General features: G+C 45.4%; 1 protein-coding gene across 1 annotated transcript in view; it reads right to left on the bottom strand.

The window, feature by feature from the left end:
- LOC100232098 (vesicle-associated membrane protein 2) overlaps positions 1-21381 on the bottom strand; it is a 53182-nt gene extending 31801 nt beyond the window's left edge. Inside the window, exon 1 of the mRNA XM_030280694.4 lies at positions 21162-21381. Coding sequence (XP_030136554.1) covers positions 21162-21163 — 2 coding nt within the window. The 5' untranslated portion in view covers positions 21164-21381. The remainder of the gene's footprint in view (positions 1-21161) is intronic.
- Between the last annotated feature and the right edge of the window lie 662 nt (positions 21382-22043).

Here is a 22043-nt window from a genome sequence, read left to right as displayed (position 1 = left end):
GCTAGAATTTCCTTGCTATAATCTTCTCTGGATGAAGTTGCACCTTGATAGAAACCACACTTATTCCGGAGAAGTGTCTATGAAATCATTGCAAAGTACATTTTAACCTGTTCTGTGCCTCTTCTCTTTATAACTGTTTTGATTCAATTCCCTAGTCTTAATTAGAATTAGCTTGTTAAAAATAATTTAATAATGTACTCATAAAAATCTTGAAATTTGCAGTCTGTGACCTGCTGCCTGTGAATATTTAAAATATCTAACTAAGGCAAGTATTATCAGAAAGACAAACTACAGAGTTATTGGGAAAATAGATTTTGAAGTCAGATTCCAGCATTCAAATGGAGGAGAAAATAATAGAATTAGTCCAGCCCAGATGAAAAGACCACATTTCCATTTTTACAATAAGATTTTAAATAAAAATAACCAACAGCTTGTAAGTAATCCACTGAATAGAAGTTCTCAGAGATTATTTTACACTATTAAAAATAAATTAGATTATCAGACTTCTTATAGGCAATTCTGAATTGAAAAGTTAATAAACTGTGAAGTATTCACTTCAAAATCATAGAAGTCACTAGCTCGAGAGTTTGTTATGCTACTTAAGAACCTGAAGTAATTCCACAGATATGTAATCATGAATATCTGTGCATGTGTACCTCAAAACCAGTAACCATCAGAGCTCAGGGAGGTGTCAGACATTACATTATTCTCCAGTCTAGCAAACAAAACCATAATGAACCACGATTAGTGGGTTGTCAATTTAAATGGATAAATGAAGGCGAAATTTTAATTTTAAAAAATTGAACATCAACATACTAGTCCCTGCTGTAATTCAAAAAACTTGTAGTGGCTTAAAAATCTAAACCGTGGAATAATCTATCTACACAACACAATAAATCAGGATTTAATGTCATTTTGGCCTTAGTCTCTGTTCCAAGCTGCAGTTCCTTTGAAAAACAATCACTTTCTAGCTGAAATAATTGGATTTTTATCAATAGCTGTTAAATTATACTCAGATTAAGCATACATTTGGTGATTATGCTAATGTCTCCATACTGCTACATCTAGGTTATTCAAGTAAATGAAATGTAATCAGTAACCTGCAGAAAAAAACCCCAATTTTGTTAACAATCTCACCTTCTGGATTGCTGCTAATTTTAAAGGCTTTGTTTGGCTCATGCACTGTTTATTTAGTCACTAAATCCTAACAGAATCCTTTAGGAGTGAAAAGAGCAGCATTCCCTTTCCAGCAATAATCCCCACACAGTCTCACCAACACCATCCAACCAAGCAGGGGTAAAGCAAATTATATTTTACTCAGTGTTCACACAGGGGAGCCAACACGAGGAGAAAAGTTGGATCCAACTGGTTTTAGCAGTGGAGCAACTCTGCAGTTTCTCACTCCTCTCTTGCATTCTGCCATGACCTTCTCTGCACAAAGCTGAACCAAATTCCCTGCTTTCCCCCAGTCAGTCTCCTGAGGACTCAGGACCTCACAAATAGTAGAACAAATATTACAAATATTAGAAATGATGTCACAGCATCACAGCTTTTTAACAACAAATGCAAGTTCTTGAGATTGCGATGATTTTGTTGCACTCACGTGCATCCCTGCAGCATCAGATGCAATGCACCCCGTGCCTATGTGGGTTAAGAGCAATGCTTCCAGGAGCTTCAAACCAGCATAAAAGAACAGTTTGGAAGCGGTTATTGATATTTTGACACCCCATAACAACCTTTTATGGCAAGTCTCCAGAGAACCTGCAGCTTGCTTCCATACACAGCCTTCCTGAACAGCACCAGAACGAGAAAGAACCTTCTGACACCTTTTCCCAAACACTTTCTATTGATGTTTTTATTAACATTCCATGGGATTCAATAGATTTTAATGACCTGGTTTTCTGAAAAAGATTATTTTTCTGAAGTTTCTAGTACCACTTTGTACTGGGTTTTTCTGTTGCTGTTTTGGGGTTTGGTTGGTTGGTCGGTTGGTTTGTTTTTTGGGGGATGTTTTGTTTGTTTTAGATTTGGTTTTTGGTGTTTGTTTTGTTTTGAAAGAACTTTAACTCAGCCTTCCACCTTGAACATGCAGAGTTTTATATCAGGGATTAATTACAGACCTTATGTAACTCTCCACCTGATGGTTTGTGCAGGTAGTTCAGGGATTTTGCTAGAATTCAGTAGGATTACTGTCCTCCCACCATAGAGGGAAAGGGGCTAATCTGACACAGGGATTTTCTTGGTGAGAAATGCCCTGATGAATTGCTTTTAATCCGAAGAACGTTCCAATCATGTAAATTCACAGCATTCTGTCAGTGAGTAGGCCTGAATCACACATCTTTGGTTTAACTCATGCACAAAAAGAGACAGTAATTTCAGCACCCTGTCATCTCCTTAAGAAAGCAATTATAGTAAAATATTACTGTCACAATTCCAAAGTGTATCAGGCAATGTCCAAGGGGCTTTTAACAGTGGGGTACAGCTCCATCTCACCCCTTCAGCTTCCTCTGGTGCACCTGGAGACAACAGCCAAAGTCCAAAAGGAAAGAATATTTTCATTTGTTTCTCATTTCTATGTTAGTTTGCTTGGAAATGAAATGCATCAAAGCAGGACAAATACTCAATCCACAGGTTTATTTATTTATAGAACAAACTCTCATGGTATATCATATTTATTCACTTTGCATCAATTTCTGCTTTTTTTTGTGGTTAGGGTCCCCTAGGAACTGTTATTGATACTGAAACTTATCGCTTCTCCTGGTCTAAAATGAAAATTACTCCATTTATCCTCTGCTGTATGTTGTTATAATCGTCAGCAAAAAGCAACCTTTGTTGCTGTGAACTGTTCCACGAGGAACTAAACCAATAAAGCCTGGCTTCATATCCAAAATTGCCACATCCCTCCCCGGTCACCAAGCATCTTTAGCTTACCTCTGTTACCATCTTGCAATACTTGCTAACCTGCAATTCCTGCAGTTCCTGCCACATCCCTGTGGGAATCCAGGGCTTCCCTCTGGCTGCCCTGGCAGGTCTGGGACCCTGGCAGGGGTCAGGAACCCCCCTGGACAGAGCCCCCAGAGACACTGTCTGTGATCTCTGTCCATGGAAAAGAGTTTTCAGTCTTACAAGATGAATTACAAGCTATAAGTGTTTGATATGAGTAATAATTAAGTGTGGCACAGGTGCAAAAGTTAAATTTTAGGTTTCTAGATTAGGGGTCCAAAGGGGACAAGATGGAGGAAATTGGGTGTGTCTTGTCCTTTTTCTCCTTCTTCATGCCCTCCATGTTTCACTGTGGTGTTGGCATTTTTCTGTTGGTTCAGGCTGGGGACACACTGTCCAACGTAGGTGACAGATATTGGCACGTTATTGTAAATCCAGCACAGGTAGTTTCTGGTATTTAATGTTTGTACCATCCCACTGAGGGCAGAGCCCCACACGCTGCCCTGCAGGACAGAGCTGCGGCAGGGCAGCAGAACATGTTAGAGATAAACAGAATAAACAACCTTGAAACAGCACAGACCAATTATGGCTTCTGCTTTGGCAGCGGGGCTGACAGACAGAGACTTTCTACAATCTCGGGATCATCAATAGCTCAGATTCCGACACATCCCCAGCTCTGCTCCAGCCTCTCCCCTCGGGGAGCAGCAGCACCGCTGGAGCTCAGCACAGCTGCGCACAGCTGGAGAGGCTCTGGGCTGCTCCTGCTCCCGGCCTCACCTCCGCCTGGCTGCTGATGCTCCTCAGCTTTCAGGCCTCTGCACCTCTGAGGTTTTTGCCACTCCATCAAGTTCAGCAGGATGGAGGAAGGGCAATCACACAAACTGCATTTCCTGGGGAAGGCTGGCCAAAGCAAGCACATTTAAAACCCTTGCATGCATCTCTTTTTAGCCTCTGCTGCTGCTTTTGTTCCTCAGTCCCCAGGCGAGGGCACTGTTCATTTCATGTGGAAGTGGTGTAAGACATGAGCAGCAATCATTCAGCTCCCACAGAATGCTGCTGCTCTGCTTTTCTTCTGCATTCAGTCACTCAGCTGCCCCCAATGAAACAACATGAAAAATGTGCAGTGTTTTGAAAGTACAAATAAAAGACGCCACCACAAACGTTCATACTGATCTTGGTTCAGAAGCAAATTAAAAATGCTTGCCTGAAAATCCAGATGTATGGCCACTGAAAGTGTGGTCCAAACACACCTCCATTAAGAAAGGTCCTGCTGGAAAAGCACGATGGAACAATTAAATTCTAAATACTCCAAGTGCTTTGAGGTTCTTACCTCGAAGCAGCCAAGGGAGCTCCATTTCCACCACAGACACAGCACAACAGCAGCCTAAGAATGTTTGTTGGTTAATAGGGAGGCAAGCACATGCTCCTGTGATCAGTTTGATGACAGGTTTTAAAGGTTTCATTTTGAATTCATTTTATAACAACTCTTTCAAAATCATACACTTGAGGGTACACATGAAAACGTGTACAGAGACCAATTGATGAACATGATGGATGTTTAGTTTCTGTAATTTAGCATAAATGAACCACTAATCACTGATCATCACCCAACCTTATGCACATCAGTCACTATTGTACTTGTTTCCTTTGGTTTTTAAAATCTCTTAAGCATTTTAAAATTTCTAGGGAAAAAAGAAGTGCTAAATTTTTAAATTTTTTCATTAATTTATTTAGTTAAATTAATTTATTTCTTTAATAAATAATTTAATTTAAATTGTAATTATTTTCTAGGTTTTCTTTAATTAGAAAAAAAAGAAAAGCTGGAGCTTCAGAGTAATTTCTCTTTGTAGCAGCTGAAGATCTGCCTCAGAATTTATCCAGCAAAAATACCAGTCTTCGAGCACTGTTATGAAGAGCTTTGTGATTTTTTTAAGAGCTTGAATTTGGGTGAAAAATAAGTAACATGTGCCTTTTGCAACAAGTTTAGAGGTTTACAGATAAGTAAATTAGCTTTAAAAAATCAGTTCAAGATTTCCTTTAAGTTTTATCAATTACTGCCTGCTTGAGTTTGTTGACTAAACTGAACAAATATTTTGGAGTTATTTATTGCAAAGAGTATTGGCTGTGAAATCTGCCCCTTATTCAGTGCTTGGGTATTTCACACACTGCATTTTCTCCTGTTACATTCATGATCCAGACAGCCCAATGTGTTTCACCCCACAGTTCATTTATTATGAGGGGAAATCCCTCACCCTCAGGCTTGCACGTTACATTTTTTAACTTGTGAATGTCTATTTCTCAACCAGATCAACCAGAAAGTAAATGTGCTTCTGCAATTCCCTCTTTAGAGTGAGATTTATAGTGAGATTCCCAGTATTGCTTGGTTTGTAATCTTTGGAATTACTTGATTCCCATCCAATTAGGCACAAGTTCTGAGCAATGAGCCATCCTGACTCAGAGTATCTAGAATGCAGATAAAAATCTCTTGTTTATTTAGCTCCTTGTAGGGACAGGAAGCATCTCCTCACTATTTGTATGATCAAGGAGAGCACAGACTCTGAACTCTCCTGTTATACCAAATAATAACAGTTTTAATGGGGGTCTGTACCTTTCAAGCAAATATGGAAAGTAAAGGAACACTCAAAGCTCTATCTCAGCCACACTAATCCTGTGAAAGCAGTGACTTCACCTAGTAATGGCTTTCCATAAATTAGGCAGCTAAAAATGGGTAGGAAGCGTGAAACCATTAACAGTTCCTGTAGTGTAAATTCTCTCACTGCATATGAAGAAAATCCATGGCAGTAAAAATAAGAGATGAAAGTGTCAGCACCTGTCATGTTTAAATACGCTGTTAATAATTCAAATCTTCCTCCCTTGGAGCCCATGGCTTCAGAATGAATCACTCTATTTCCTTCCTCAAATGAAAACTGAGTTTCTGTTGCTTTCTAACCCCATGTGTTTTCATCCCAACTATGAGAAGAGAAGAAGTCGAGGTGGCCAAATGCGTTGTTCACAGTGGAACAACAATGTGAGGTGGTAATGATGATTTTTCAATATGTCCACAGCTAATTCTTGCTTTTATCCCACCTTTTATTTTATGATACCTCCCACAGCCGTGCTGTGTGTGCTGTCACCTCCCACTCCTCACACCTCCCCAGACATGACTGATGGTAGAAGTGACAAAAAGTGACCCAAAAGAAAAGCCACTCAGGCTGTGGAACTGGAAGAGCTGCAGGAGGAGGAGTCGCTGCATCTTTGGGAGCAGCACTCCCTCACTCCAGTTGCTCTGGGCCAGAGGCTGCCACTGTGATTGCTGCTCTGTACAAGTGCACCCGGCTAAAATAAGGGTTGAAAACTCTTGAGGGTTGAACACTGAAGTTTTAGGGGTGAAATAAGATACCATGGTTATACAAAAAGAAAAAAAAAAACAAACAACCCAAAACCACAAGCAAAAAGTAGTGCCAGACATAACAAAATGCACAAATTTTCATGCCACAGGAAGGACTATAACAGACCACCCTAGAAAAGGTGGGAACAGCATGGCCTCACACTGGGAGCTGGCAAAGGCCTCAATACTGCAAGAGTCCTTGACATATTCCTCAGTCCCCCTGTGGCCCTGGCCAGTCACTCATTCGAAATTCTGTTGGCATCCTACTACCAGGAATTCTGAGTATCAAATATTCAGCTCAAGGTCTCTTAACTTCTCATTTCCAGAGTAATAACATTTCTCATCAAAACCATTTGTTCTATCCAACCCAGTCTTGCTGCATCTACTTCCCATAACTTCTTGGGGTTTGTTTATACTTTGCCAAACTAAACAAGATCTTAAGAGAATAGGACATAGCAGTGCTTTGCTATTAACAGCTGAATTTTGCACTCATGTTGCTCCATTCCTTCTGGACCGTGCACCCACTGAGATCTATTCCTTTATGTAATTCCTTCTGGTCATAGGGATGGAGGAGAGATTGCTCTTGCTTTAAATCAAGGGAAAATCACTAGTTAAAAGTAAAACTGTCTAACCAAAAGCAAGGCTCAGAATTTTATTTTTAATTTAGTTAATTTTTTTCATTCCAAATTGCCTGTGAGCTGGAAGCAACAAAGGCAGCACTAATGAGGAGCAAGGGCTGGGAGAGCAGGATTTTCCAGGGCCTTCATCTCCCCCTCTCCCCATCTGGTAACAACAGCCCTCCCCAGCACATGGCCACAGGCACTGAATGGGCTGTGCTGATGAAGGGCACCCCAGTATTGCTCAGCTCATCAACACAGAGGTGACACACATAAAAAAAATTGCCTTCCTTATGGTCACTATACAAATCCTTTATCAAAATCAACTTCTGGAGACAGAAAGACAAGAGAGGCAGGTTGTTTCTTAAAAACTGAACAGGCCAACGAGAAACTGAGCCAAGACAGAGGCAAGCAGGTGCTGCCAAGAGGCACTGAGTGCTGTTCAGACAGGATTGTCAATAAAGGGAACACAGCAGGTCTGTGGGGATGCTCAAATGTTTGGAGCAATAAACCAGAGGGGCGAGCAACAACACCTGCAGATGGCTCTGAGTGGCAGAGTGTCTCTCAGGAAATCCAGGGCTTTATTTAGGGCAGGTGAAGCCTGGCACAAGGCCTGGCGCAGGTGCTTGGTGCCAAGGCTCGGGGAAGGATGGGATATAAATGGGACAAGGAGGTGCAGCTCTGCTCGGCCCCAGAAGCTCAGCCCAGCCTTGGACAAAGGCACTGATCTGGAGGCATTCCAAAGGCCTGATTCCCACTGACATGCCCCTGGGAGGGAGATCCTGGCCTGCCTCTGCTTTAGCTGCTGTTGCTGAGTGGCTGTGCCACAGGACACTGCAGGAAGGAGCGGGTGAGGCTCCTGGACAGCTCCAGGAGTGCCGCTGATCTCTGCTGACATCACCTGAACCGAAGTTTTTTCCCAGAACTCTTCACCCATGAGTATTTCTTAGCTCACCAGATGGATTTCTGCCTTCCTTTCTGGGATAAGCTCCATAATGTTTCTGACCCTAGCAGGACCTGCTCAGACTATTAAAGTGACTTTTTAGGAGTTATTAGAACTCTGTCAGTCTCTGGTCAGCGTGACAGGATGTGCTGGCAGTGCAGGGTGCATCAGGCTGCAGTCAGCACTCACAGCACTGCAACAGGGCAGGAATTCAGCACTGCAGCTCCAAGGCTACTTTGACACCACAGAAGTGGAGGCTGCACCAGACAGGAAAAAGTCCCAATTCCCACTAATAACCCCACTAATAACATATCATCTCAAGTACGCAGCCAGCCATCTAACTACCCTTTATCTCCAACAAAAAACCCTATTCCTTCCTATTCCCCTCTTTTATGTTTGAACTAACTATTTTCTCCAGGTGTTTTTTTACCTTGTCATAATCCATTACCTTCATATGCTTTGATCTTTCCATAGGGAATTTATTTTCTCTCTTCAAAGATCTTTTCTAGTCAGAAGATACTTTCCCCCGTCCACAGGCTCTGTTCCATTCAGATGTCACAGCAGGATGCTTATTTTTACCTGCCCCTTTTTTTTTTTTTTTTTTTTTAATTTATGAACATTTAAGTACTCAAACTTCAAATTAGAACCAAGCCAGGCAAGTTTATTCCTGATGACACAAGATGTGGCCTCTGATGAAAAATCTAAAAGACACACATTCTGTACACACTGCTGCAGCAAATTCACCCCACAGAAGGTTTTGTGAGGCAAAATAGTTACAGGAGAGCAAAGATATTCCAAGGTCAGTCATAGATCAACAGTTGTTATTCTGAAGGAAGATAATACAGAAAATATATTCTGTACAGCTACATTTGCCTTTGTTTTCCAAGGAGATCTTAATTCTTCTTTGGTTCATTTGTCAATGTTTGATTGTGTAAATCTGTGCAGTGCTGAGGTCGCCAGTGTTGCAAGAATCAATTTGCTTTACTTCCATGTACATGACAGACTGGGGACAAGAAGGAAAGAGAAAGATGCTGGATGCATCTTCCACATAGTGTGGTATTGTACAGACCAGCATTTTCTTCTTCTATGAACAGGGCCAGTTCCTGTGCAGCCAGGGGCCACCCACTGTCCTTCTGTGAAATAAACTCTCCATTTCTCTGATGCTGTAGGCACCAATTAAAATAATTGTTCCTGGTTTGTTGCCATTAGATGTGCCACTAATGATACCCGCCATGGGGAGGGTGAGCAGCAGCAGCACATCCTGGGTGCAGCCAGGTACTCCTGACAAGAAACAAGAACTCAGCAAAGCCAGATCCCCAGACTGGGACCAGAGCCACCCCAGTGGACTCGAGATGAGGCCCCAAACCAAAATGTTAAATCGCAGCATTTAAATTTGCCAAATAACTTCTCCGTTGTAGATATTCTGAACAACAAACAAAACAAATTGCCTGTCCCAAAACAAGCCATCTAATGCATACACATAGAAAAAAATATCAGCCTCTCAGGGCTTTATTTCTAAAGAAAGAACAAAACACTGAATTGTCAAACAGAACATGCCTGAAATCATAATGCTCATATGTAAAATAGCTCTTGCACAGAATCATGGAAAATTCTGAACTGAGCTTTCTTTATACACATTTGCACAAAGCAGCTGTCATTATAAATAGCAGCATTTGAAAAAAAAAAAACAAACATCTGCATGCTCCTGGGCAGAGGTGTTTGTTCCTGTGCTGAATATCTTCTCACCTAAAGTCTCACACTTCTTGTGGAGTATTAAGATCTTCTCTTAATCCTTGTAAAGTCAACTTGTCTTTGTGATCTGTGAGCTGTGCACCCTGAGCATTTATCTGGACACGCCCAAGAGCAAGTTCTACTTAAAATCTATGTAAAAAAAAAAATTACACAGATATTTAGAAATACAAAATACACCACAAGTAAAGTAAAGCAGATGCTTTAAGGAAAAGTAAAGGCTTCTCAAGAAGAACCCTGCCTTGGTTATGGCAGTGCCTATACGGAGTTCCCAGTTCCAAACAAGCCCCCACTAATTGGGCAATGGTTTAATAATTGAAGATGACCAAACAAAGTCCTTGAGTATTTTTCTTTTTTTTTCCTTCTTCCCTTTGTTCTGCTTTGCAGACAGAAGGCAGAGACAGCAGTAATTTCATTCTCTGTACAACAGAGAGGCAGAGTGATCTCTGGACATCCCAGGCACTGTGTCCTTGTGAGCTCCTCACTGAGCCCCTCCGTGGCTGCAGCCTGAAGAGAACAGCAGCAGCTCTGCCACCCCCAAAGCCTGTGCTCCTGCCCTGATGGACACGCAGGGACAGCAAAGTTATGGCTCAGGTAAAGCTCTGAACACAGAGATTGCCCTGGGTTTGATTTCAGCAGGGCAGAAATGCTCTCTCCTCGCTGCTCGTGTTCAGTGCAGACACAGCCTTTGCTGAGGAGCTCTCTGGCTGGAAAGGATGGCTCCACACGGCCTCTGCACCTACACAGCAGAACAGCCAGAGTCCCAGATGCTCCTGAAGGAAGTTTGGACAGAGATAAAGCTTTGCTTTGTCAGGTCTCCATTCTGAGAGAGAATTGTGCTGCTAGGCCTGCTGAGAGGTCACACCACCTCTCACGTGCCTCATTCCAACGCTGAGGTACACATGGTGCTCTCATCTGGGATGTGAGGTCAAAGTAAAAGAAGCCTTGTCCATCATGATCATTCTCAGTTTTCTGTGCTGCACCCAAAAAAAGGGTTTGCCAGGTTGGAGCTTGTCAGAACAGAAAATGCAAAGGCTTTTCAGAAATTCAAAATTCTGTCAGAAAGAGTCGAGGCCCTCACCTCAACTCCTCACATATTCAAAATTAATTTCATTCTGACCCCAGCCCACATCCAGTCTGTTCTGTTATGAAAGAATGAGCAGAGTTTGCCTAGTTTATTCTCTCAAAGAGACAGCCAAGAAGAATAAATGCAGATTATTCTACTTTGACCAAATTAAAGGAAATTGTAGCTCAGAGCAGAGGGATTCCCATTGTTCATCTGACAACACAAAGGAATTGCTGCAATCCTGTCTCCTGTCACCCCTGACAGGCTGTTGGATGAGTTGCTGTTGCTAGTCCTTTGTCATTTACCTGAAAAATCCCATCAGCAACCTGCTCAATAGGTTTCAAAGCAAAGCAAAGACAAGAGAAATAAATGTAAGCCCCTGCAAAAATCCTTTCCACTAGAGGAGTTTTACAAATGATTACATGTACCCAAACAGTGAAGCACAAATACTGTGCTTCACTTTGAGGAAACAGATGCCTTTGCTGTAAACACACAAGAAGCACTAGAACAGACACAGAGACAAGCACCAGCACCAAAGGACAAAAAAATAAAAGTGAAGCTTTAAATTAAACAAACATTTGGCCAGTTGCTGTTTAGGTTTTGTTAAATGTTTAATATTTTGCAATATTTGGGGATTTTTCACGTTCACTCAGCAAAGTAAGTAATGCTTAATTCATCGGGAGTTACCTTCTAAACTACCCTCTGCTACTTTTTTAAATGTTTCCCTTCACACTGTGCAATGCTCCTGCAGCAGCTCAGAGGGAAAGCACCTTGTACAGAATGACTTGGCTCTGAGCTGAGCCTGGTCCAGCCACAGCCGTGCTGCCTCTGAGCACTTTGGATTCACCTTCCCACACAGGTATGACCTTCTGTTCCCCCTTTGCTGCACAGCACTTCAGCTCCTGAGGGGATTCGACACCTGCAACCACTCCGTGCTGCCAAATGGGGGATTGCTGGAGTCCTTTCACTGACACAAGACCTGCAGACTCCTCCAAGACCACAGTGAGAACTCCTGGTGGCCCTGGGTCACTGCCAGCACACAGGAACAGGGGGGCTCTGGGGAGGAACTCTGCTCCGTGCAGTCCCTGATTCCCTCCCTCTCTTGATTCATACACACAAACACTCAGAGCTGTTCTTCCTTCTGCCCAAATAGTTCGTGTTTGACTCTAGTTGTTATGTTTTACTCCAAGTGCTTCTTTCTGCATGACGGGTTTCACCATCCAGGCTGCTCCTGCACAGGAAGGGCTGGCAGGGGCAGAGCAGGACTCAACAGGCTCTATTTCCAAAGCTGTGCTGGTGAGGGAGCAGCAAACAGCTCTCTGGGAGTCAGCAACGAGGAAAACACCAACTTGCAGAGTGCATAACTGGCTTTGCCAGGTGGGGGTTAAACAAGAAAAGCACCTGTCAGCTGTGATTTCTGTCAGGAGATTGTTCAGCTGCTAAGACATCTCAGTCTGCACAGAACTTAATCAAATCTGCTCCTTCTCCCCTAGAGTCAAGCCCATAAAAGTGCTTGTCACTGGAAGGGCAATGAGCACGCTGATGGAAAGGTCTGTGCTTTAACATTCCCTCTGCTGGAGCCACAGACCAGTCCCAGAGATGAAATACAAGGGAACACATCGCTTCATGTACGTGAAGCAACAGAGACTGACGTGAAAAATGTGATTCCTGTCAGCATGCCAAGACGTGTGGGGCACATTCTGCCTTGCCATTCCCTCCCCCTGACTAAAATGTTCAACGCAAAGAAAAAAGCATCAAGTTAAGTGACTTGAAATATTTTTGTATTTGTATCATCTAGTAAACAAAGTTGCTGAAAAATGTCATTGTGTGATCTTCACATGTGTGTGGGAGACCAGCTCAGCTGTCAGGAATGACTGTACAGCTCTCTGCTGGAAAGAAGAAGTCAAACATTTCACAGCAGACTTTTATAGCCTGGTGGGATCTCTGCTAAACTCTTGGGATATCCAGGCTGTCAGTGGCTCCAGGAGGGTATCTGCTGATTCACCCTGGCAGTGCCCACTCCCAAGGGAGCTGTCCCAGTGCCAACCAGCAGAAGGGCTCCCAGCCACAGCTCTGACACCAGCTCAGCAAATTCTGCCTACAAACCCTCGGGTGAGCCAGTGGGACAGAGGCCATCACCAAAGCCCCGTCACCTCCTGAGGTGCAAACACAGCCCGATGCCCAGAGCCTTCTGGAAGGGCTGCTCTGGCACTCAGTGCCCTCGGGATGTTTTTGCTGCTATTGATTAAAGCCCTTTGTTCCTTTGCTTCCCTTCCCCTTCCCACCTGAACTGTGAGCACAGGAGGCAGGTGCTGGCTGCAGGTGCTGTCTCTGTGCACACACTGGAAGTGGATACTGCTGGATAGGTGAAGGAAATCTGTCAGAGCTACCAGCAAACCCAGCTGCAGTTCAGAAAGATTTCCCACAAGCCAGCCTAAAATGAGTGAGGGGGAGAGGGGATCAGAAAGTTTTGTCTCTTCTTTTAGTGTTGCTCAGGATCACTGACAGCAATAAGGAATGCACAGGCTTAGAATCCCCCTCTAAATTCCAAAATAATGTACAAAACACTGAGCCATGCATTAGTCTGTGCCAGCAGAGCAGGTTTGTGCTTTCCAGCAGCAGTGCCCTTTGCCTTGCTGCAGCACACTGTGATTAAGGCCCTGCACAGGGCCAGTCACTAGCAGATAGAGAGGAGCTATTTTTGTATGTGAATTCAAATGAACAAATGCAATTTCTAACCACTGACCCCCTGAAGCAGATAACAAGTGGGTTTAGGGACAATTAATGATTTTCATAATTTCTAGGAAAGCTTTATCAGTATCCTTACATTTCTAAAATGCTGACACATCACACGATCCAGGACCTCAGTGTCCAAAAAAGCCCTGAGCACATCACACCACCCCCAGCTGGCAGAGCCAGCACCCCTGACAGAATTTCTGTGTGTGCAGGGGGATGCTGAGAAGCCAAGGCTGCCAGTTCCCAAAACTTTTCCTCCACGGATGCACACCTGCCCTCACACAGGCTCCAGGCTTCAGCAGAGCTGAGTGCATGGGGTGGATCACTCGCTGTGAAGGTTGAGAGACTGATTCCACCAAGAAATGCAGTTTGCATGGGAAGCCCACTGCTCACCTCCTTAGAGGCACACAGAATCTAGTGTGAGGAAGGAGATCTGGAGAGGCAGGGAAGGAGCTGAGCTAGGGATCCTTCCAGTTTCTGATGATGCCTTAAGCTTTCATTTTTCATATTTTTCAGATCCTGTACTGCATCAGTGCATATCTCCAAACTCCATACAGAGTGTTAGCTACTGTCTTCACACTTGGGCCAGACAACACAATCCCTCTGGGCCTGAGATCCAAGGACACCCCACAGCCTCAGACTCCAAAAAGTACAAACAAAAGTGAGTTGGGGGGAGCAAACTGGGGGTAAATGACTTACAAACTTACAGTTTTCTGAAAAACTGGTGCCCATTGTCCACCTTGGGTGTAGCTTGGGAGTCTGTGACTGCCCAGTCAATAAATACCCACTTTATTCTCCAACTCTGCCCAGCCTCTGTTCTAGGGAGTCACCCCACGGCATCAGCTCCTGCCCTGGCCAGCACCACTCCTGCCTGCTGTGAGGACCCCTCTCCTTGCTGCAGGCAGGGAGATCTCCTTCCCCTCCAGTGTGGGTCTGGACACTCCCATTTGGTAAAAACACATTTGGTTTTATTAAACACATCACTCTGCCCTGCTGGGGCAGCACTTACAAGGGAACAGCACGATGGCTTTTCCCAGACTCTCAGGGACTTGTGAGACACTTGTAGAGAGCTGGGAGCTGACACCCAGCTGCAGAAGCCTGTACTGGAGATGAAAGGTGCGAATTCACTTGCAGAGAATCTGGGTTTTGTTTTCTGTGGGAAGAACACAAACTTCTGTATTCAAGACAAATTTAATAATGCATTCCAGTGATCTGCATTTTTCCAAGCTCCTACATTCCCTCCCTTCCTGAACACCATATGTTTTCCCATTCTATCAGAGGTATTTCTGTGGCATCCACTGCCAATGGGTTGAAAATTAAAGTTATCATGGATGAAACGTCAAGATCTTGAATGTCTGGGAAACAGCCAAATGTTAGTTTAATTAACTCCAACATACTCAATTATGACTGACCTTTTCAAACAGAACCAGAGAAGAAATGAGGTTGGAAGCAACCTCTGGAGATTATGTGCAACCATCTGTTCAAAGCAGAGCCCATTAGATGGACTTGCTCAGGACACCATCCAGCCAGATCTTTTATTAGCTCCCAAAACAATTTTCAAAACATCTCTCCTCAACACAGGCCCTGCAAGAAGTCCTTCAAGAAGTTACTTCAAACCAAATTTTCCAACTTCATTTCCTAGAATGCAAAGAAGTATTTTGATAATTTCATAACAACACATTTTCCAGAATAGGAAATAAGAAAAAACACTTTTGCTACAATGACTGCATTTTAATACTGGTCACTTTTCAAATTTCAATTGCCAATTAAAATTTTAAAATTTCTACATATAAATTCCAAGCTGGATCTTGTGTAAGCATGTTAAAAGAAAACCAGCACCTATCCAGTACCAAGCATTAAGAAGAGTTCAATTCAACACTTACACTGTGTTCCTTCTCTTCAACTCTTTGCCAGATCACGGAAGGAGTTTTGGAAACTGTGGACACGTTTTTGCCTGCCCAGACTCCAGCACAGGGAGACCATTGGATGGGACAGGACCCGTCACAGCCTCTGGGATGTTCCCACCACCCAGCAGCTCTGGTTCTCTCTGCAGCTGCTTGCAAGGGCTGTTGCAATTCTGTGTGGTTCCAGCAGGTTTCAGAACAATGAAACCTCCAGTGAAGGTCACAGCACAGACCCCCCCACAAACACAAACTTTCAGCTCTCTGATGCTTCCAAACATGCAGTGACCACATATTGGAAACCATTACCATACATCTACTGGCTCACACAGGAAGTGTGCTACAATGCAGTGAGAGAGATGAAAAAGATGAGAATGTGCTTTAAAACAATCAAAAAACCAAACTAAACAAAACACAACTCCTTATGGGGTTTATCTTCTAAAAGGTGATCCCAGGAGAATCTCGACTTTCCAGAAGAGTTCTATTTTGATGCTGTGATACTGAGTCCAGGTGCAAGTTAAAACACATGAAATATCAAATTTTTCTCTCATTTATTCTGAAATATAAATACTTTTATTTTACTTATTAAATTTTTCATCCAAAAAGATCAAGGAACTGGATCACCTAATTCAGATTATTTGGTCAGAAACTCCCATTCTAATTATATCACCCAGTACAGAAGCAGCAATACAACTGCAAACAACAGAACACTTGCAAAGGTACAGACAGCTCTATTTCAATGAGTTACTCATTAATTTACACTGAAAAAACATGAGGTTGTCATAGCTGAGCAGTTAAAAAAACACCCCCTTGCAATCACTTGATGCTTCTGCAGTGAATAATGCAAAAGGGTTTAGAGTGCTCAGACACAGGAAAAAGGGAATTTCATCATCACAGAAACCCGGGCTGGGTAATTGCAGGTAATGGCCATGAATAATGACAGCAGAGAGTGCCGAGTGACGCAGGAGAGAGAATATTCTCTCTCGAGTTGTAATTGCTTAAAACAAACAGTTTGGTCAGCCTGAGCTTCCTGCTGCCCGCCTGTGCTGCTCCTGCTGGAGCTGTAAACATTTGGCTGAGGCTGTCAGGGAGCAATTCCCAACTTCCATGGGCTCTGCATCCCACCAATGGTGGCAGAGGAGCATGTTGGTGTTCAGAATTTCTGATTTCTTTGTCTGGTGATTAATGACTCGAATGCACAGAACTGAGAGTTTGTGGGACTGGTTGCTCTCTCTTTTCCCACCTTCCACCCTTTCTCCCTGGACGTGGCTGCTTGGTAAAAAGCCCAGCGGCAGCCAAGGGGAGAGAGGGAGAACACTGGATCCATTTCTCTCCTCCCCTCAGCCCTGCCTGTCCATCCCCCCCAGGAACATCCTCTGCACACCTGCACACAAACACGGCTTTGCCTGCTGCTCTACAGCCTGATCACTGATTCTTCAGGAAGACATTAACTATGGAAATAGTTCCTGAAGAAGGAGAAGTGTTCCTCTGCCAGAACAATTCATCTGCTGCTGCAGCCACTCTCAGTGTCCTGTGAGTCACCCCACAGCTGAACTATCAGTGGAAATGCTGGGAGTCAAGGGGAACAAGCTGCAGTGATGCACAGCAGAATGAAGGAGAGCTAAGTCACAAGGAAAGGGACCTCCAAACTACTTGAGTTTGAGTTTTATCTACTTCATATCAGCCTGGTTGGAAGAATGTTTATTAGGACACATAAACTCTGCCTGTACTTGTCACATATCCTTCCCATCAGCTCCCTTTTTGAGATTACTTCCTTGGCTGAGGCCTTCAAGACACCACACAGTTTGATCTCTACACTTTCAAACATTCATCACCCAAATATCCAAAAGATTTATTACCTACTTGGGCCACCCTTACTTCAAATGGCAAGTTGAGTGTATAAGGAACAACACTTCATGTGAGCTGGGAGCATTTATTTCTCCTGCAGTACATGAAGTTGATCGGGGTCTGCACAATGCCACATGAGAGCAAGTCAGGGGAAGCCAACAATGAATAAAACACATGAATCCCCCTGGTCACGTCTCCAGCAGCAGATTAAGCAGCAGCTCCTACTCCTAATACACTGACTTCAAGGCTCTTACTAAGAGCTGTGAGCCTCAGAACCAGCACACGGGTCAGGACAGAACTGTGCTGAATATGGGGTGCTTCCCACTTCTCAGCATCCTTTTCCAATGTACACAGCCCTGCTGCTCTGAGAACAGCCTGGTTATTTTCACTACAAGCAACATGACATCCCTTAGATCAGAAGAGCAGCTCCCCAGCCATGGCTGTGTGGACCAGTCCCAAGCCATCAGTCCCTCTGGCTGGCTGCAGGAGGAGGCAGAATGCCATCAAATGTCACTCCTGACCTTGGCTGGCTGCGTCTGAGGCAGCTGGCCAGCAGGTATGAAACCCCCAGAGCTCCAGGGACTCCCATCTTCCTGCACAATGGATCCATGGAGCTCTTGTGGAGCACATTTCTGAGAGAGCACAGACACAGCGTGGAACACTGCAGCACTCTGAACGAGTATCCCTCCATTCCATGCTTGTTGGACTTCCCCAGGCCATGCCCTGGCTGTATGCACTTCTGTAAGGCACTGAACTCCCTGCAAGCAGTGGATCAGGACTGTGAAGAGGATTATACTTAATAGTACAAGATTAGTACAAGAAAAGGGCAGGGAGATTTTGACAAGTTTTATAAAATTATGCCCACAAAAGCAGGGCTAAGTACTGCTCTACAAACAACAGGAGACAATAGTCACGACATTCTTCTCAGAGAAACTGAACAGGCATTCAACCAGAACAGACTCACTGCTACTGCTGGAACCTTTTAATCCCACCCATCACCTCCTTGCTGCTCTAAAACAGGCACAAGAACAATTGTTTTGAGAAGCTCTAGCTGCTGCCTGGGGAATGAGACGGGATTTTGCCCTGGGGGGAGCCAGGTGCTTTGCTGGTGTCTCACTGAAGGTGTCCCTGCAGCGGAGCCCTGCAGCCTGGCCACTGAGCTGGCTGGACAGCAGATGACACGATGCCTTGAGCTGCTATTGTATGGAATGACCCACTGAGCTGTGACCATTGTAAACCAGACAAAACCACCACTTCACCTGCTGCTCTTGGCCTGTTTTCCAGCAAGGAACAGAGCTCAGGAGCACTCAACTCTGAGCACCATTTTGTCCTTCACCGCTTCTCACATCTCCTCCAAATGAGTTTGTATGCTCTTCCTCACACCTGGAAAATCTCTCCCAGCTCTGCTGGCAGGTCTAATCTTTCTCCGTCCTTGCTTTAAATACCTTTTATGTCCTTCTTTCATTCAGCCTTTTGACGTTACAGCGGCCCCTCCTCTGCTGCATAAAGACGAAAGTTCTGTTCCCTGAATGGATCTCACCTGTCCTGGGCTGTGCTCACTGTGAGAGGCCACGGGGACAGATTCCCACCTGAGGTGGATCATGCAGGTCTGCTGGGGTGATACACAACCACGGGTCACAGAAAACATGGTGAATAAGGAACGCTGTTCTCTGGTTTCCACTACAAGAGTGAGATCAGGCAGAACCTGCTCCATGTCAGCCCAAACCAACAGGGAGCTGCTTCCACACGCTGTATGGTCCAACTGCAGAGCTCCTCACCCCAGGACACTACAAACTGAGCACCCGGACACCTTACTGAGAGAACAAGGCCCACCAGGACTCATGAAATACTAAGAACTCTCCTGAGGTTCAGACACTCCCCAAGCTGGAGACCTTTTCATAAGCTGGAAACTGGGAAAGTATTCTGGGAATACCTTGGCACACCTCTGTACCCTTCCCTGAGCAAACCCTGCAAGCTGCTGCAGGGGACAGCACCGGGCTGGGTGGGGCTGGCACCTGGCCCAGGCAGATCTTTATCCCAGCAGTGAAGTCCCAGCACCGTGAGTGTCAGAGCAGGCCTGGACAGACACAGGAGGAGCCCAGCACTCCCACAGGTGGCACAGCAGGAGAAGGGACCTCCAGAGAGCATTTGGTGCTCACCAGCAGCTGGCTCTGATAGCCAGGCAAACCCAGCTGCTGCTGCAAGGCAGGAGCTCACCCACACCTCTGCAGCTCAGCAGCAGCTCAGCAGCTACTGGGACAAGACATCCATGGAGTTGTTCAAAGGAAAGGTTTCATTACAACATCTGACAGTGAAACAGAAGCCAACTGACACTGCCAATGACAAGGTGCTTGTTTGTCTTAATTTTTTTTTCGATTATCAAACTCAATGTCCATTTGGCTAAATTAGACAAAAACTGCTTTCCCATTTTCCTCTAATTTTTGTCAGCAGTCTGATGTAAAGCCCTACAGAAGAAGTATGACCAAGTTATATCAGTATCACCCTTTCTACTTCATGAAAACCTACATACACCAAGACTGAAACACACACGGGTTAAGTTAAACATCATCTGATTATTGCTTAGTGTCAGAACAGCTCCGATTGTGCCGAACTGCAGCAGCAAACTCATATATTAATCATTGAAGAACAGCTCACGTACAAATAGAAGTGTTTGATGTCATCATCTGGCTCAACAGAAACACAGCTAGGCAACAGGAGCCTACAATGAACTGGCTTTAACTGACAGGCTTCGGTGTTTGCATAAGGAATCCTCTATTACAAAGTTGCCTTTATGAATTCCAAGGAGTTCCTTGCTTCAGAAATATTTTGGACAACACGAACAAAAGCTTCTTGTCTGAGATACTATATAGGAAACAGCATTAAAGACAAAAGCTAATATGTGATTGCAGACTCTATTTTGAAAATGCCTCCTGAAGAACAGTTGGAAATATTGGAAATATTTTTAAAGCAATTTATTCACAGATTTCCAAGACAGTCTGCACTCCTCATGTTCTCTGAATCAACCAAGCTCCAGTTCTTACAGGATCACCCAGTACCAGCACAAATGACTGTTTGAGACATCTCCCCGGGCTCTCCCGTAAGGGTCACCGGGAATGAGCAATGAAATGAGGCAATAGTAAAATGATGCATTCAGCTGCCTGAATCCTTTTGTGAATGAAGAAGGGTCTGATCAATTCCTATTTACCTCAGCACACTCCTGGTTTCAGAATGGACTTTGGGGGTTTCATCGCTGCCTAGCAGGGAACGCTAATGCTTCCATTAATGCTCCATGTAAAAACTTGGAACAGGTATTTGGAGAGATAGGAACAAGAAGGAACAGATTACTATCAAGCACCGCTGACAGGAAGCCATTGGCACCGGAGAAGGTGAGGCTGGACTGATCAGCCAGCCACCGTCTGCGAGAGAACATTTCATTAAAGACGGAAAACAAACAGGACCCGTTTGCGGTGGAGCAGCAGCGCCGGGTGACTCATGCAATTGAACCACCCTGACTCGAACCTGTTGAAGATCTTGGCCCGGCCTTCCCTTTTCAGCATGAATCCGACTAGAAACGTGTCGGTAACCCCCGGGCTGCTGGATAAACACGGAGAGAGCCCATCCGTGCGCTCAGGTGCAGCAGCAGCAGCAGCGGGTCCGACGGGCGGTGCTGCCGCAGCTCCGAGCGCGGCACCTGCCGAGCCCCCGCCCTGGCAGCCGTGTCCGTGTCCGTGTCCATCCCCGGCCCGTGTCCGTGTCCATCCCCGGACGGTGCCCATCCCCGGCCCGTGTCCATCCCCGGCCCGTGTCTATCCCCACCCGTGTCCGTGTCCATCCCCGCCCGTGTCCGTGTCCGTGTCCGTGTCCGTGCCCACCCCCGGCCCGTGCCCACCCCCGGCGGCACGAGTGCCCCGGTGCCCTGCGGCAGAGCCAGCGGGTGCTCAGGTTCCCCATCCCCATCCCCGGTACTCACATGGCGAGCGGGGGCCGAGCGGCTGCGCCGGCTCCTCTCCAGCAAAGATGGCTTTCGGCTCCGCGCCCGCTGCCAGCCGGCTCCTACTGTTGCAGGCGCTGCTGTTGGGAGAGGAGGGGTAGGCACCGGCTACTGAGCATGCCTGCGCCTCGCAGCAGCGGCTGGGAGCAGGGGCGAGGCTCGGAGCGCCCCTGCACACCCTCCTGGCCGCGGAGCGCTCCGGGCGGGCGGCGGGGGCAGCGCTGGGCGCGGTCACGGAGCGCTGGGTGCGGTCACGGAGCGCCGGGTGCGGTCACGGAGCGCCGGGTGCGGTCACGGAGCGCGCTCGCTGCGGCCGCACCTGCGGGGCCCGGTGGGAACCGCGGAGTGTTTCTTTAACAATCTCCCTGCTGCCCCTCCTCGCTAGAAAGAAGCGTTTTTTAAAGGAAGAGAATGACGGAAGGTGCTGCCGTTCGATCCCACGCTGTCGTGCGTGTCGTTTCATCCACTTGTGGATGAAAACCCACAGAGCAAATCCAGAGACAGATAAGCTACCAGATCAAGCACTGATTCTGGGAAGGTCATGTCTCAGAGGAAGTACAGCCCTTGCTTCTGCTTTAGACGTCACCTCACATTCGGCCTCAATCCAGGCATCCAGCCTCACCCTCCATGAATATCAACACCTCCCTGCATGCCCCATTCCCCTGTGCAGAACTGAAACTCTGAAACAGCACATCTTCCTCTGCATGCAAACCAAGGCCTTCACATACTCTAAACAGAGGTGAAGGAATAAGAAAGTCTGCATGGTTTTTTAAGAAGTGGCATTTAACACTGCTGCCGCAATGATACCTTGTTCATCTGTGAAAAGATGCTTCACCTGTCACTGCCTTCACTAATTTTCCA

The sequence above is a fragment of the Taeniopygia guttata genome, chromosome 9 (assembly GCF_048771995.1).
Source record: "Taeniopygia guttata chromosome 9, bTaeGut7.mat, whole genome shotgun sequence".
Classification (NCBI taxonomy): domain Eukaryota; kingdom Metazoa; phylum Chordata; class Aves; order Passeriformes; family Estrildidae; genus Taeniopygia; species Taeniopygia guttata.
This window is presented reverse-complemented; position numbering and strand designations above follow the sequence as displayed.